Source organism: Schistocerca piceifrons, chromosome 2, assembly GCF_021461385.2.
Source record: "Schistocerca piceifrons isolate TAMUIC-IGC-003096 chromosome 2, iqSchPice1.1, whole genome shotgun sequence".
NCBI lineage: Eukaryota > Metazoa > Arthropoda > Insecta > Orthoptera > Acrididae > Schistocerca > Schistocerca piceifrons.
This window is the reverse complement of record NC_060139.1, coordinates 560606952-560625536: the sequence shown is the minus strand read 5'-3', so window position 1 is coordinate 560625536 and position 18585 is coordinate 560606952. Positions and strand designations below refer to the sequence as shown.

At 38.2% G+C, this 18585-nt stretch overlaps 1 protein-coding gene across 1 annotated transcript in view; it reads left to right on the top strand.

The window, feature by feature from the left end:
* LOC124775029 overlaps nucleotides 1-10685 on the top strand; it is a 120349-nt gene extending 109664 nt beyond the window's left edge. Inside the window, exons 12-13 of the mRNA XM_047249797.1 lie at nucleotides 6954-7154; nucleotides 8280-10685. Coding sequence (XP_047105753.1) covers nucleotides 6954-7154; nucleotides 8280-10544 — 2466 coding nt within the window. The 3' untranslated portion in view covers nucleotides 10545-10685. The remainder of the gene's footprint in view (nucleotides 1-6953; nucleotides 7155-8279) is intronic.
* Nucleotides 10686-18585: the final 7900 nt, after the last annotated feature.

The window sequence follows — 18585 nt, the reverse complement described above, 5'->3', positions numbered from 1 at the left end:
GTGGTACTTCTGCTTGAACATTCATGGCGATTTTTAAACAAAGTTAACTGTCAGAGATGTTGTCCTTTAAAATATGTTACATGACTCTGAGTCCTGCACAAGCAAAAATAATATTTCATGATGTTTTGCCAAATGGATTGCAAATTAGCATTTTTATCCCAATTTATATGATATAATAAGAGGTAGAAAAGGTTACCAGATTGTAACCAGCTTGAAAACAAGATGGCAACAGTCAGATAAAATAACGAAGAAAAATATTTAGAAAGTAAATGCTTAATAAAGAAAAGATATTGTATTAAAATGGACTGTAATTGGAATTGTGGGAATAAATGACAGTGGCAGGACGTGTTGTGGAGCTAGTACCAACAGATGTAACTAGATCATGGCCAAATCAAAAAATAGGACGGAGTCCAAGATTTCTCGAGCTGTGACATACACTGCTCAAGCAGTTTGTGTCATGCTGAAAAACAGCCCAAGATACATATGTGATACCACGAAAAATACTTTAGTGTTTGAACCGAGAAGGGTTATGATTGATATTTCTGTAATTGCAGTGGCAAATAGCTGGGGGACTTTTTGTCAATGATCATGATTTCCATAGAAAAGGAGTCAGGAAGTGCTGTGAGCAGGGGACAATTAGCATCATTTTTTTTTTAAATTTAAAGTTATGTTAAGAATCGTGATTAAAAGACTAGAGAAGATAAAGGAGCAGTTGGATTTAGGGAAAAATAAAAGTGCAGAAGATGCAGTAGCCTTCTGCAAATTTTAGGAGCGAGTTTTATATACTGGAATGAGTTGAGTTAAGGAGTAAGATAAAGCTTTTATCTGTATCCTACTCCTTTCAACTTGTGCTTAGATAATATGATTGAAAACTGTCCCCTAGAAGACGAGGAAGTAACATTTGGAGGAAATAGTATGGTGTTTCTGGTTTGCAGACAACATGGTACTTCTGGCAACAGATGTTTGAGTTTTAGGAAATGGTGGGTGTCATTGGAGAAAAAGTATAGAACTGTGGAATAAAAGCAATAAAAGAAAAAGTAAGTAATGACACTAGGAGGAAGTAAAAGGGTAAAGATAATGTTGATTGGAGAAACATTAGAAATTATGCAGAGTTTTAAATACCACAGTATTACAACAGAAAGTGAGTAGAAGTGCAGCACAAGAATTAAAACTGGGATAGTATTGGTGTACAAAAAAGGAGAAGGAGGAATTTGAAGATGACATGCAAAAGCAGCTAAATGGAGGAAATCAGATTATAATAGGGGACCTCAATGCACATGTTGGCACAGACAGGAAAGGATTCGAGGAGATAATGGGACCAGAGGGCTGGGGGAACCGAAATAGAGAAGGAAAATTGTTGCTGGAATTCTGCAAGAGGAATGGGCTGGCGATCGCAAATTCGTGGTACAAGAAGAGGAGTAGTCACAAAATAACTTGGTACAGTGGGGACTGGTCCCAAACTTCAGTAGTAGACTATGTACTAGTGGATAGGCAGATGATGAGCAGCCTCACAGATGTTAAGGTCATACCATCTGAGGCCTTAGACAGCGACCATCGGCTGTTGGTAGCCACCCTAAGAGAGAAAAAAGATAGGAGGGCAACAGATATACAGGAGAAAAGGTTGAAGACATGGATGCTGAAAGAGGATGAACGGAGGACCCAGTACCAGACACTGATCAGGAAGAAGCTGCCAAAGGAAGATCAGAGAACAGTGGAAGAAGAATGGGGCGATTTTAAGAGGGCTCTAGTTGAGGCAGCTGAGACTGTGTGCGGAAGAACTAGCACAAAGAGGAGAAGTAGGGAAACCCCATGGTGGAACAACATATGTAAAGAGGCAGTACTTCGAAAGAACAAAGCCTTCAGAGAATGGTTCCAGACCCGAACAGAGGAAGCTAGGGTAAAATATAAGGAAAGCAAGAAAGCGGCACAGACCATAGTAAGGGCGGAGAAGAAGAAGTGGATGGAAAAATGGACAAGAATGTTAGAAGAGGACAGTGAAGGGAACAAAAAAGTACTTTACACCATGGTAAGAAATAAGAGGAATGACAGAAGCGAGTGTCTGAGGATCATGGATAATAATGGAAGAGTTGTGGAGGAAATGCATGAGCTCAAAAAGATTTGGAAGGAGTACTTTGAAGATCTGTTGAATGCTGCCAAGCAGGTAACTAACAGCGATGGAGAGCCTAAGGCAGCAGACGATTATAATAGTGGGGAAATTGATGATCTAACTTGGAATGAAGTGGAAGAAGCCATAAAGAGGATGAAAGGGGGCAAGGCACCAGGTTGGGACGAAGTAACAGTGGATATGATACGAGCAGCAGGAGAAGTAGGAACCCAGTGGCTATACAGAGTGCTGAGGGTGGTGTGGAAGGAGAACAGAATTCCTGAGGATTGGAAGAAAGGAATTATAGTCCCGATCTTCAAGAAAGGGGATAAAAGGAGATGTGAGAACTACAGAGGAATCACCCTGCTATGCCACTGTGGAAAAATCTATGAAAAGATGCTGGAGAAGAGAATAAGAAGCAGTATTGAAAGTAGACTGCAAGAGGAGCAGTACGGTTTCAGACCGGGAAGATCAACAACGGACCTCATATTTGCGGTAAGGCAACTGCAGGAAAGGCACTATGAGTACGGGAAGGACTTAATCATGGCCTTTTTGGATATTGAGAAGGCGTATGACAGTATCTGTAGGGACAAGCTCTGGGATGTGCTGAACGCAAAAGGGATAGATGAAGAGATTACACGAAAAGTCAGAAAAATGTATGAGGGAAGTGAGAGTTGTGTGAAAGTGGGGAGGGAACGTACTGCATGGTTCAAGCTGGAAAATGGGCTGCGACAGGGAAGTGCACTTTCGCCTTTATTGTTTATTATTGTTATGGATGAAATCCTACAGCAAGTATCAGATGCAATTGGAGATCATAAAATGAAAGCAGTGCTTTTTGCCGATGACCTGATGTTATGGGGAAATTGCGTGAAGGAGGTGCAAGAGCAGTTAGATGCATGGGAGGCAACGGCAGCACAATATGGAATGCATTTCTCTGCAAGGAAAAGTGAAATAATCGTCACAACAAGGAAGAAGAATAGGCCAAATGTGGATATAACTTGTGGAGGGGAAAAACTACAAGTGGTAGAGAACTTCAAGTACCTGGGAAGCGTGATTGAAAGTAAGGGGGGAAACGCAATGGAAATAAATGAAAGATGCAGAAAAGCAGGGCAGTTCTACAAATGCATTAGGGGGCTTATTTGGAGCAAGGAGGTGCCACAGAAATCCAAGGGAATTATATACCGAACCTACTTTGTCCCCATATTGACATACGGAAGTGAGACATGGGTAATGCACAAAAGCGACAAAAGTAGAATACAGGCTAGTGAAATGAAGTTCCAGAGGAGCAGGTTGGGTGTAACAAGACGAGACAGATTGCGAAATTTGTATGTGAGGGAAAGACTAAAGGAGGAACCAGTACAGGACAGGATAGAAAAATCAAGACTGCAGTGGTATGGACACATGAAGAGAATGGATGAGGGAAGAATTCCAAAGAGGATGTTTGATCTGCAACTGGAGGGGAAGAGGCCCAGAGGAAGACCAAGAGATAGATGGGTGAAGGGAGTGAAGGAATGTGTGATGAGAAGAGGAGAGAACTGGACGAAGGTGGAAGAGGGGGAATGGTGGAAAGACAGAACACGGTGGAGAGGCTTGTGTTCCCGACAGACCCAGCCAGTGGCTGGAAACTGTCCAAGATGATGATGATGATAGTATTGGTGACAAGCTAACTGGACACCAAGAGGCATTTTGTAAGGCAGAAAGATTTTTCTGTAGCAATATAGACAGGGATTTGAGGAAAGCTCTGATATAGTGTGTAGTATTCAGTGTCCTCACGCGTTTCTGCGGTGAGGGGACAGTAGTGGATGGAAAAAATAAGTTTGATGGATAGGGTGAAAAAATAGAAGTTACTGAGAATATGAATAAGGTTTTGTCCTGTATTAACACTCTCAGTTCCAGCACTATCCTGTGTACCCAGGCTCAAGAAACCAGACAATTTTAGCAATATTTAGAGACCTGCTATGGTGGCATTTGTTAATATATTTTGACAAATAGCCCACCATTTAAATTCTACTTCCTTCTACTTTTAAATTATGGTGAGATGTGTATGTTGTATTTAATAGGGTGTGAAGGTAATCACATAATTAACTGCCATAGTTTTGTAAATTTAAAAAAGTCATATATTAAGATAAAATACAGCAAAAATTTTATAAAATGAAAATATTTTATGTATATCCACTTTTTATATTCCTCAACTCAATTCTCGTGCAGAATCAAAATGTTTCTGTGTGTGGTATATTTTGAAACAAGGTTCTATACACAATGCAACACCACACTGCTCATATTGGTACCACGTTTCTTTGTGGGAAGCTTTTCCAGTTCCTTTCTTGCTCCTGGAGCTGCATACATGGCACACAAGTGCTGCATACTACTTGGATGTTGATGGTATGTGCTGCAGAAAATGTCTTTGTGATAATCTGCCCACACTTCCACTTTGTACCCTTGTACCAGCGACTTATCGTGCTTCCTCCTGAGTGAACTGAGCTGCTAGTGTTATAAAAAAGTCAATGATTGTCATTTTCTTCTGGTGCACCGAATTGTACAACAAGAATGAATTTGACACTCCCATAAGGAGCAGGTGAAAATACAACTTCTCCATCATTTTATTGTCCTGTGTCGAAATACAATGTACTGTAAGCATTGGTCTGCAAGGTTGACCCCAGCCTTGTTGCAATTGTAATGTAGAACTTGAAGTGGCTTCAGTTCAAATGTATCTTTCCTTTTTGTGTTTGTGTACCAAATGATACCATATGTCTAGTTGATAATGAACACACATCAGTTTTGTCCTTCCATTTCATTGCCAACACATTACCTCTACGTCTGTATGTACTTTCTCCCTTCTATAGTTTAGTTGCTACTAAATCTTGGGGCGTAGATCTCCTTGACTTGCTCACAGTGCCTACAGCACCAGTTTCTGCTTGAGCCAACTGCTGAAACAGATCTGGACTTGAATAAAATCTGTATAAGTACCCGTATGCAACAGATTGCCTTCAGACAGGAGCCTCAAGACAACTGCTGATGATGCGTTGTCGAGCGCCTGCTTTGCAGCATACACTTCAGAATTGAGGACATAACCACTGCATGCCTCTGCAACAGTGTACAGCTTCAAGCTGTATCTGTGAGGTTTGTTCTGTATGTACTTTCGAAAACTTATGCGATCTCGAAATGGGCATATACCTTCATCCATTGTAAGTTTTTCTGATGGATGATATGCTTGAATACAATGTTCCCTCAGCCTGTTGTAGTAAGGAAGGATTTTGGAGAGTGGATGAAATCTTTCTTCTCCTGGCTTTTTTTGCTTACGATTATCAGTGAGATGTAAGCAAGAACGTATCTGATTATACCGCAAATGGCTCATTATATGCGGACAGAAATTGCATCTGACAACTGGATTAGAGCACCAGTGATCTGCCATTCTTGGCCATCTGGAAATGCACATATGGCAAACGATAACCAAGAAACATCCCATTACAGTCAACGTAACTGGCTTCCATGAACTCAATATTGAATGAAGTTTCAGTTAATTTTTACTGTGTTTCTTTATAATTGTTTGTGCTGTGTATAGATTTGTTTGTGCTTTCAAGTCTCTGAGATCTTCATCCGTTAGAAACACTTTAGCACAGTCGAATATCGAACTTGAAGAACTGATGTCTGCAAATATTTTTCTTAGTGTTGTGTTGATAGGCAAAGACGGTAAAAAATCAACTGCCCTCAAGATGTCAGCTTCAGCAACAAAAACATCAAGCAGTGCATACTGAAATTCATCATTGCTTCCAGCCCCTTCTGACGAGCTACTTTCATTCAGATCATCAACTGAAAAGAATAATATAACCTGTGACAGTGTGGTTGCAGCAAAGCCTAACAAAATGCGTAACATGGCGTAAGTTTTTTGCGAAAATAGTAACAACACCACGTAATGTACAACTAATAATTCATGTACCTTCAAGAATGCCATTCTCTTCCTCATCCTCTTCTGTACTCTCTGTATCATCTAAAACCTCTACCGCCATGAGTACGCCACTTATTTCCCGATCGGATGGTACTCTCCGTGCCATTTCGAACAAAGTTCACAACCTACAATTTGCTGTGTGCCGGCGTTGGTGCAAATAAAGTGCTGTGCACTAGCATTGGTGTGGAGATATATTACTTCTCAAACATTGCTGAGAGAAAGATACTTCTCATGCCATCTGTGAACACAAGCTTGAATTAAGATCCCAAGAAGCCCATACCACCATCCATAGCCATCAGAATAGCATCAAAGAGATATGCTCGATGAAAACACTGTAGCCCGTAAATTGCATGGGGTTGGTGATTTTTGGAAGTCCAGTGGCCCGTAAATTTTACAGGCTTGGTGCAGAGAGTGTTAAATTACATAACTCACAGTTGAATGTAATTTGAACACTGTTTATTAATAGAAACTAACTCTCCACCATACAAGCAGTTCAAAATACACAATTTTTGCTAATACTGTGTGCCACAAATTAACTCCGTAAATACAAAACTGTCTTTGCATCCTAACTGCTCTATGACTCACAGTCGAAGTGGTGCATTTGACCCCTTGTTTGCTGAGCTTGCCACAAAACATTGTTGGCATTAGTGATATTATTGCACTTGTTATGTGTTAGAGTGCTCTCACAATTATTTCTGATCTGAGAAATTGCTTTCATTTTCAAATTATACACTGATTGAGCACTAACATTTTGTGTATATATTTACAAATACATTTGATGGCTTTGAGTTACAGTAACCCCAAACCCCATCAGAAAGAAAATGTGTGTGTATGTATGTTTGGATATAACTGAACAATGCTTGAAAAAATTATACATAATTGTAACTCCAATTGCTGTTACAGATGATTCAAGAGGAACTGCTGAAAATTCTGCTCAAAATTGGACGTGGTGAGATTTTTGCTCCATATAGTGACTGGAAATGTCGTTTGGAACTTTATCAGTTACTTCACACACTTGTTTTTTGGCCACATTGTTCATGGCCACCACCACTACAGTTCGCCTTTCAGCTTATGCGTGTTGGTCTTTCAGATCCTTGTGTAAAGGTATGGCTGTTTTTGTATTGAAATTAATGCACTGTAGCGAGCCTTTGAGAGTATCTATTTTGTTTTGTTTAGCAGACATGATTATTTTCTATAATACATTTCTATTAGAAAACAAAAACCTGAAATTATGTTCTGACTTAGGACAGTCATAAAGGGCAGGGGTTGAAGCTTTAAATACCTAAAATATTTTAAAAAATGCTTAATTTTTTGATTTCTTATCTATCCTCCAACTGCCTAAGAAACATACACAAGTGTACTGCTTCTAGAAATCTTCTATGATTTTAGTCACATAACTTACATGTGTGTATTGCTACCACCACCACCACCACCACCAACACCATCAACCACCACCACATTTACTGTTTTCTGCTGCACGTAATTCTGAAATACAGCATGGATTGCATTAACATTATTGATAGAGTTAGGTGTGAACATGTGTTATGTGAGTCAAGTGAAGAATTTCCATCAGTTTCCAAGCTTCTTTCATCCCTCTTGTGTAACGCATTCCATCAGTCTATTCAAGTTTGTGTCCTTGGAAATATGAAAGCTGTGCCCTATACTAACATGCAACACAGTATCAACACAGGCATGATTTCCCCCTCTTCTCAGTAAGATATCAAAGACATTGTGTTATTATTTGTGTCATATATCCCATTTATTGGTCTCTCTATCTGTCAAACACCAGACTCACATTTGGGAGGATGACGGTTCAAATCTGTGTGCAGCAACCTTTTTTTTCCCATTTTTCTGTGATTTCCCTAAATTACTCCCGGCAAATGTAAGGATGGTTCCTTTGAAAGGGCATTTCCTTCCCCATCCTTGAAACAATCTGAGTTTGTGCTCTGTCTTTAGTTACCTTGTTGTTGATGGGACATTAAACACTAATCTTCCTTCCTTTCTTTTATCTTTCATATTTTTGGATGGCCTCTTAAATTTCATTCAAGTTCGTACTAAACTTAGCAAATAGATACTGTTGCGTTAGCTTCACTTTTGGCTTGTACTTTTCGATAAACTCTTAGTTATTTACATTCATCATAATTTATTAGTGTCCTAATGATTTTTCATTTTTGTAAGTGCAGTTCATCCTTAAGCTTTTAGAATAACTTTCAAATTAAACTGTTGCAGGTTGCAAGTTTCTGTAGCCAGTCGCTGAACAACTTTGTCAAACTAGTTCATCCTCTCAGCAGACCACTTCATTTCACACTATCTGTTGATGATATGCAGGCAGTGATCCAATTAGAAAACAGTCACAAGAATAGAATAATTTTTAGTGAAAGCATGGAGACTGACAGATCCAAACTTAGCCCAGAGCAAAATAGTGAGCTGCTGCAAGTTTCTAGCAGTCCTAAGCATATACACAATGCTTCAGAGAATCATCTTCATGAAAGAGATACAAGTACGGTTCGTAATAATACTGATGAGAGAATTATAAAGACAAAGACAGTGCATGATAAAAATATTTGTGCTTTATACAGTAGTGATGTTCCACATTCACATCATGTTACTAGCTGCCAAGATAATGATGGAAGCAGTGATGTTCCAATGGATCTAGTGACACACAACAATACAACTGTCCAGCAACTCCAAAGCATTGTAACACACAAAAAATATTGTGACCAAAATGAGAGTGAATTAGAAACTCAGAATAACTGTAACATTCCACTACATCTAAAATTACATGACTCAGAGGATGAACTACAGGACAGATATATTGAAACTACAGAGGATTCATGTATTTCAAGTTTACTTGCTGTTGCCAAGAATGAAACCAAAGAAAAATATGAGACAGTTAAAAGTAATTTCTTACCTGAAAAACATGAAGTTACAAGACCAGGAGGCAAAGATGAGGACAAGAATGAAGAAGAAGAAGAAGAAGAAGAAGAAAAAGACAGTGATGAAAATAATGCAGAGAAAAATCAGCCTGGAGATCAAACTGGTGGTGGTGGTGGTGGTGGTGGTGGTGGTGGTGGTGACGATGATGATGATGACGATGATGATGAAGATGATTATGATGATGATGGCGATGATGACGATGATGAAATGGAGAATGCTTTCTTAGTGCATGCAAAGGATTCCACTGTTAAAAAGCGGGTGAACTTCAGTATTTCTAATAAGACTGCAGAGAAATCAGTTATGCATAAGACACCTATGTCATCAAATAATTACAGCATCAGTTACTTATATGATCAGAGCAGTGATAGTAATGACAGTGACATTGAAACTGACATTGTCACATGCTCTGTCTCTCCTGAAATTAATGAGGTAGATAAAGAAGAATTAAAAGAAGTTAATTCATTGGAAAACCCACATATTGCAAAAACTGGAGCTGATGAACACAGCCAAATATGTACAAAAAATGAAAACTGCAATGAAAATAACATAGTTAATGATGAAATGCAACCAGTTGGTACTTCTCCAAAATTGATAAATGGCATGAATGAAGAGAAACAAAGTGGTGAAAATCTCATGGACAGCACAGATAACAGTAATATTGCAAATGGTGTTTCGCAGCAGAAAGTTTTGTTTAGCAATCTCTGTGAAGCAGATGAAAGTGAAGTTGAAGTTGATGTTTTGACTATCCCTAACACTGAAAAGGAAGTAGTAGAACACACTCATAAAAAGGAAGTGGCAAGTGTCTTAGATGAAGGAACTCTGAAAGATAAAAATAATGATAATGAAAATGAGAAGGAGTATGATAATGAAAATGAAGAAGTTTCATTTATAGAGGTAGCACAAGTAAATGAAACTACTACACTTCCAGATGAAATGAATGTTAGTAGTGAAATTCAGAAAGAGCATGATGTTAGTACTGAAGAAACATCAGTTATGGAGATAGTAAAAGTAAAAGAAACTACTACACTTCCAGAAGAAACAAAGGTCCCCGCTGAAGATCACTATGATGATGAAAATTCTGCTTCAGAAGTTCAAGGTGACTGCTGCATCAGTGTTGAAGTAGAAGATAGATTCGTAGCATACAGTAACAATAAGAAGACAGAGTTAGTGGATGAAACTGACACTGCAAACCACGGAAAAGACATTCAATTTGAGAGGCAGTGTAAGACAGAATCACATGTAGAGATTCCAGAGGAAGAAATAAGATTACAGGACAAGAATCAGGGAGCTGGCAATGAGCAAATAATAAAAAAGCAAACTAGTGTCTCACCTAATGGACAAGAATTGATGCCCGAAACAGACTGTCACCATTTACAAAAGGAAGTAGATGAAATGTGCATGAACTCTGCTAGAGCAGACTCATTCACAGAGACAGAACAGATAGATGCCAAGAATTTAACTGAACCTGTTGCAAAGAAACGTAAGCTGGAATCTTGTGTTCCTGAAATGGAAAACGAAAATAATTGTCATGAGCAGCAAAAACAAGTAGTAGGCTAAATATTTGATTGCATTGTTTTTTAATGTTTTCAGGCAGTCTGTCTGTATGTAACAACTGTTCTTGTAAAGTTTTGTAAACAAATATAATCATCATGTATTCTGCTTATTTAATAAATTGTTACTCTGTTGTGAACATGAAAATTGTGTGTTTCATAATTAAAGAAATTCCTTTCTGATCAGTTTCAAACAGCAGGCACTGTGCAGTTCCTAATTCTGAGTTAATTTCTGTTCCACATAACCATCATTGACAAATCTAAAAAACTGATCGCGTGCCCCCTGCACACACATGCGCGCGCACACACACACACACACACACACACACACACACACACACACACATCGTGTACGCAGTGTATAAAGGGCAGTGCATTGGCGGAGCTGTTATTTGTACTCAGGTGATTCATGTAAAAAGATACAAGTCCCAATCATGGCTACATGATGGGAATTAACATACTTTGAATGCAGAATGGTAATTGGGGCTAGATGCATATGACTTTCTATTTCAGAAAACATTAGGGAATTCAGTATTCCAAGACCCACAGTATCAAGTATGTGCCAAAAATACCAAATTTCAGGCACTAACCTCTTACCATGGAGAACACAGTGACCAATGGCTTTCTCTTAATGACTGAGAGTTAATGACCGAGAGCAGCTGTGTTTGTGTAGACAATTAACAATGTCTGAAATAACTGCAAAAATCAATGTGGAACATATGAAGAATGTATCCATTAGGACAATGTGACAAAATTTGAAGTTAATGGGCAATGGTAGCAGACAATCGATGTGAGTGCCTTTGTCAACAGCACATCATCAACTGCAGCCTCTCTCCTAGGCTTGTGACCATATCAATTGGACCCTACATGACTGGAGAACTGTGGCCAGGTCAGATGAGTCCCGATTTCAGTTGGTAAGACCTGATGGTAGGGTTCAAATGTGTCGTAGACCCAACAAGGTCATGGACCCAAGTTGTCAACAAGACACTGTGCAAACTGTTTGTGGCTCCATAATTGTGTGGGCTGTGTTTACATGGAACGGACTGGGTGCTTTGGTCCAACTGAACCAGTTATTGACTGGAAATCATTATCTTCAGCTACGTGGAGACCATTTTCAGATAGATGACAGTGCACCATGTCACTGGGCCACAATTGTTTGTGATTGATTTGAAGCATTCTGGATAATTTGAAAGAATGATTTGGCCACCAAAATTGCCAGACATGAATCCCATAAAATATTTATGGGACATAATGGAGACGTCAGTTCATGCACAAAATCCTGCACTGGCAATACTTTCTCAATTATGAGTGGCTGTTGAGGCAGCGTAGCTCAATATTTTTGCAGGAGACTTCTAATGACTCATTGAGTCCATGCCACATCAAGTTGCTGAACCACGGTGGGCAAAAAGAGATATCTGATGACTTTCTTCACCATATAAAGGCTGAAGTTTTGAGGTCGTTGAGATATCGTTGGCGGACCGAATAAGCAGCAAAACAAGAATTTTGTAGGAGATGTAAGAAACTTTCTAGAATACCTGATACATTTCATTGGGATGCTAAATTTACATTGTAGCACTATAATGACATTTCAGATTGTGTCAAAAAAGAAAAAAAAAAAAAAAAGAAAAAAAAAAAAAAGAAAAAAACAAGAAATACTCCTTAGAATGCTTAATTATGGCAGATACGCAGAATTGTGTTAGTATTTATGATAGGATACAATACTTACATAGTATCTGTTTGTCAGTCTCTCCTGTATGATTAACTGCTTTTATGTTGTTATAAGTACTGAAACTAGCTCCGCAGATGATGAAGAAATTGATGAAATGTATGATGAGATGAAAAAAAATTATTCAGATAGTGAAGGGAGACAAAAATTTAATAGTCATGGGTGACTGGAATTTGATAGTAGGAAAAGGAAATGTAGTAGGTGAATATGAAATGGGGGTAAGGAATGAAAGAGGAAGCCGCCTGGTAGAATTTTGCACAGAGCATAACTTAATCATAGCTGACACTTGGTTCTAGAATTATAAAAGAAAGTTGTTTGCATGGGAGAAGCCTGGAGATACTGATAGGTTTAAGATAGATTATGTAATGGTAAGACATTTCCAGGGGCAGATGTGGACTCTGACCACAATCTATTGATTATGGACTGTAGATTAAAACTGAAGAAATTGCAAAAAAGTGGGAATTTAAGGAGATGGGACCTGGTTAAACTGACAGAACCAGAAGTTGTAGAGAGTTTCAGGGAGAGCATTAGGGAACAATTGACAAGAATGGGGGAAAGAATTACAGTAGAAGAAGAATGAGTAGCTTTGAGAGACAAAACAGTGAAGGTAGCAGAGGATCAGGGAGGTAAAAAGACGAGGGCTAATAGAAATCCTTGGGTAACATAAGAGACATTGAAATTAATTGATGAAAGGAGAAAATACAAAAATGCAGTAAATGAAGCAGGCAAAAAGGAATACAAACGTCTCAAAAATGAGATCGACAGGAAGCGCAAAATGCCTAAGCAGGGATGGCTGGAGGACAAATGTAAGGATGTAGACGCATATATCACTAGGCGTAAGATAGATACTGCCTACAGGAAAATTAAAGAGAACTTTGGAGAAAAAAGAACCACTTGCATGAATATCAAGAGCTCAGATGGAAACCCAGTTCTAAGCAAAAGAGGGAAAGCAGTAAGGTGGAAGGAGTATATAGAGGGTCTATACAAGGGTAATGCTCTTGAGGACAATATTATGGAAACGGAAGAGGATGTAGATGTAGATGAAATGGGAGATATGATACTGTGTGAAGAGTTTGACAGAGCACTGAAAGACCTAAGTCGAAACAGGGCCCCGGGAGTAGACAACATTCCATTCGAACTACTGACAGCCTTGGGAGAGCCAGCCCTGACAAAACTCTACCATCTGGTGAGCAAGATGTATGAGACAGGAGAAATACCCTCAGACTTCAAGAAGAATGTAATAATTCCAATCCCAAAGAAAGCAGGTGTTGACAGATGTGAAAATTACCGAACTATCAGTTAATAAGCCATGGCTGCAAGATACTAACACGAATTCTTTACAGATGAATGGAAAAACTGGTAGAAGCCGACCTCGGGGGAGATCAGTTTGGATTCCGTAGAAATGTTGGAACACATGAGGCAATACTGACCCTACGACTTATCTTAGAAAATAGATTAAGGAAAGGCAAAACTATGTTTCTAGCATTTGTAGACTTAGAGAAAGCTTTTGACAAAGTTGACTGGAATATTCTCTTTCAAATTCTGAAGGTGGCAGGGGTAAAATACAGGGAGTGAAAAGCTATTTACAATTTGTACAGAAACCAGATGGCAGTTATATGAGTCGAGGGGCATGAAAGGGAAGCAGTGATTGGGAAGGGAGTGAGACAGGGTTGTAGCCTATCCCTGATGTTATTCAATCTGTATATTGAGCAAGCAGTAAAGGAAACAAAAGAAAAATTCAGAGTAGGAATTAAAATTCATGGAGAAGAAATAAAAACTTTGAGGATCGCTGATGACATTGTAATTCTGTCACAGCAAAGGACCTGGAAGAGCAGCTGAATGAAATGGACAGTGTCTTGAAGGGAGGCAACAAAAGCAAAACGAGGATAATTTAATGGGGAGCAAAATAACTGATGATGGTCGAAGTAGGGAGGATATAAAATGTGGACTGGCAAGGAAAGCATTCCTGAAGAAGAGAAATTTGTTAACATCGAGTATAGATTTAAGTGTCAGGAAGTCGTTTCTGAAAGTATTTGTATGGAGTGTAGCCATGTATGGAAGTGAAATGTGGACGATAAATAGTTTAGACAAGAAGAGAATAGAAGCTTTCGAAATGTGGTACTACAGAAGAATGCTGAAGATTAGATGGGTAGATCACATAGCTAATGAGGAGGTATTGAATAGAATTGGAGAAAAGAGAAATTTGTGGCACAACTTGACTAGAAGAAAGGATCGGTTGGTAGGACATATTCTGAGTTATCAAGGGTTCACCAATTTAGTATTGGAGGGCAGCATGGAGGGTAAAAATCGTAGAGGGAGACCAAGAGATTAATGCACTAAACAGATTCAGAAGGATGTAGGTTGTAGTAGGTATGGGGAGATGAAGAAGCTTGCACAGGATAGAGTAGCATGGAAAGCTGCATCAAATTAGTCTCTGGAATGAAAACCACCACAAGAACAACAACAACAAGTGCTGAAAAAGCTAGTAACTACACTATTTTTGAAATATTAATTATTATTTATTTATTTTTTTATTATTCATGTAAACAGCTTCAAATACACACAAACCATTCATACAGTTCTGATATGGTCTGCACAGTCCTGTAAGAAAAAAGTGGCAACCACCATTCAAGCAGCAACAAAGATCTGTACTGGACTGTCACTCCTGAAACAATAATCTTCAAGATGATGATCATTCGCTGACAATGTTGACCTAATAGCAACGATAATCCTTAGGGGAACAAAAAGTTGTTTAAGTGATCCCATTTAGCTTTGTTGATTTCTCAATCTTTCTTTGTATAGTTTCAGGAAAAAAAAACTGAAAAATGTTTCTCAGAAACCTCAATTTTTCTTGCAACTCTTTATTGAAAGTGCGTGTGTAGTAAATAATATCATTTGGATGATACTAATGTATTGTTGTCAGGTCCATAACTGTAGATTCATTTTTTTACATCTCTTGCAGGCATAATCGATTTGTACAGCCACAAACTTTTCTCTACATAGATGGTGAAAAAGGCATAATCTAATTGATGGACTTTGTAATGTAATGGCTTTTTTCTTTCCTCTTTAGATATCAAGGCTTATTGGCTAGTAAATGTAACATAACTTCCTTTAAGCTTGCACTCTATGGAACTGTGAACTGAGTCACACTCCATCTGAGTGTGACCTTCCTCCAAAAATTTTTGCATATTCAGTGCTCTTGTATCAATTGCTAATCTTAAAAGAGCATTTGATAATATTATATTTCTCTTCTGATATACAAAAGATTTTCCTTAATCATTTTGGACAGGTTGTCCATGATGTACGAGGCAAAACTTGATGCAACCAGTTCACATTGCGTTTCATCAAACCATTAACACACTGCTCTATGACTTTCTAAATTACATGTTGTAAAGGTATTTATAGTCAATTTTGTTTTATAATAAACTGAACTTGCCTGTAAAAACCTAGCTCTTTTCGCAGTCTGTAAGTCCGTGGAGTAGACTGAACAGATCTTCCTCTGGGAATCTTTCTCATCTAGATATTTTTGCAACCATGCCTGCTCTTTCCATTCTATGTGCTGCTTCCACGTGCCTTCACTCAAGTTTCCGAACCTGTAACTACAACATAAGTTGCTCTGGTCATTCTTGGTGGAAAGTATGCTAAGGTTACCCTCTCAAAAATCAACGTATGGCGGAACCTTTTCCATATTACATTTTCCATGGCTGTTTGCATTGTAGAATAGGCTCAAAGTACAGCTTGCAGGCAGGTTTCCTGCAGTAATGTCATGGCAATTTCAGGAGGACATCCAAGGAATTCTTTTATGAGGGTTTTTCTCATCTTTTCTTTTTCATTTGCTTTATTTGAGAATGACTATTCTGAATTGGGGCTCACCCTATCCAGCCTATTCCTTAATGCCAAGAGTACTGAAAACATATTTTTGCATATTTTGTTTTCCCACCTCAGTTCTCAAATGATAAATCAAGTTGCCTTTTCTCATGGATTCACCAGTGAACTTTCCTAGACATTTGGTTGTAATTATGTCCATGAGACTGATTATGAAAACCTTTCTGTGATACCATGCCATCATTTTCCAGAATATGTTAAATGCTTCTTGCCTATCACCAGCAAAAAGCTGGTGACATTTTTGTTGAATGGTTTTCTGACGCATCTTCAAATTACACATTGGACTTTATTTTCACACGTCTTGTGGAGTATTATGAGTAGTTTTGCACTTTGATTTTTTATATCCAATACATGCTTATCCACACATTCTCATAATTTTATTGATGTTTTTCACCCAATATCATTGGGGCATGCTTTAGACTTCCTTTTCCTGTCACTGCTTAAGTCGCCATAAAATACTTGACCTTTACTTTCAGAATCTTTGCTTCCCCCAATTTCTGATAACTTATCTGTATTTTTTGGTAAGCAGTCAGCATCATCGTGTAGCAATGAGTATGAAGTAATACTGCTGTCTACCATGGCAACTGTGACTGCAGTATGATTTTGAGCATTCTTGGATACAGCCAGCGAAGTTTCTAAATAAAAAATATTTATAAATCAACTTAGGAGGATAAAAAAAAGGAGAAGCTCGAATTCATATCTTTACGATAACAATGATATCAATAATAATAATAATAACCACAAGAAAAATTACCTGCATCTTTAGATGGTCCGGGAAGAGTGACTGAGAAGCCCATATACAAAACTGGTTTTCTTCTTTTCATCTAACTTCACTGTTAATACTTTGGTAGAAATGACTGAATGAAGTGTGGCATTCTTATTTATCACAATAAAACAGCTGTGGCACTACTAAGTTTCATAGTTTTTGTGGATTGCTGTCAATGTAAGGTGAATAATAATACAATTTTCTTATTGCTGTCACTCCCTGTTAGGAAGAAATCTCCACTTTCATACTCTAATTTCAGCCAAGAAATCAGTAAAAAGATTGCCGTATAAAATGCTGTCCATTTTCATGAACTGAAGCTGCAACCAAGGAATCGTTTTCAATCTATAAGAGATGTATAATAAACAGTAATAATGTGCCATGGCTGCATGCACTTTTACATATATGGGGTCACTGATAACCATGCTGTTGAGTGCCCATAAACTCCTCCCTTCCGTATATATGTGGTATCATTTAACATATTCAAAACACTAGTTACACGGTGTTTCATTCTTTTGCAATTACTTGGTGTTTCGATCAATTTTTTTTTTTCTGTGTCACATAAGTGATGCTGTAGTTCATTTTCTTTGAACATAATTAAAAATCTGGCATTCTGGTGGTAAGAGCATATTTACTGGGTGTCAAGGATATTAACTGACTGAAAAATCAAACTTGACAATTTCAGACAATGTTAAGTCCAGGATGAAATAACAAGAATATTATGAAAAGGATATATTGCCACTCACCTCATGGAGGATGTGCTGAGATGCAATCAGGACAATGAAAATACTCTTAAACATTTAAACTTTTGGCCAAAAGGCCTTTTTTGTAAATAGAGCCAGAGACAGCAGCCATTTGTGTGTAAGTTGTGCTTGTGTGAATGTGTGTGTGCTTTCTATTTCTGAAGAAGGCCTTTTGACCAAAAACTTAAATGTTTAATAGTCTTTTCATTGTGCCTGTCTGCATCGCAGCACCTCCTCTATATGGTGAGTAGCAATCTACCCTTTTCATGAAACTGACAATTTGGCAGCTGCACGGTATTGTTTATTTGCCAATAATATACTTTTAGTGATGAAGTTGTAAGTAAGTAAGAATGTGTTATAATTAGTCAAAACTCCCAGTGACTATTGTTGTAGTTTAATAACAGCATGCTGCTATGTCTTTCTTGTGTACAAGCAATGGAGCAGTGTTCATATATGGTCTCAGTGGGTAAATGTTAAGACTACAAATTCAGATGTCTTGAGTTCAATCCCCAATTGTTCTGTGGATTTTTTGTGATTTGTTAATGTGAAAGAGTCAAGCTGCATTGTGATTTGGAGTTCACATTACTGTATGTCCCGTGTAAGTGACAGGGTGATCGAGTTAAAAGTTGGATGAGGCGAGGGGATAAAATCTCCAACAGCACCATGCCTAGTAAAGCAGTGTAGAGTTAAAACCAACCTTTAGGTTGAGGACAGTTTTACCTTTATCACAATATCTTTTGCTTTTTGAAACAAATTATTAATCTTAGTCTTCTCTTCTTTTGTAAGTACATTAATTGTTTCACTAATCTGCCATCTCTGTGACTAAGTCAGTGCCATTTTGTTTCCGGGTGCTAAGCACTGGTTCATTGAAACTTTCTGGTAGATTAAAGCTGTGTGCTGGACTGAGGCTCGAACTTGGGACCTTTGCTAG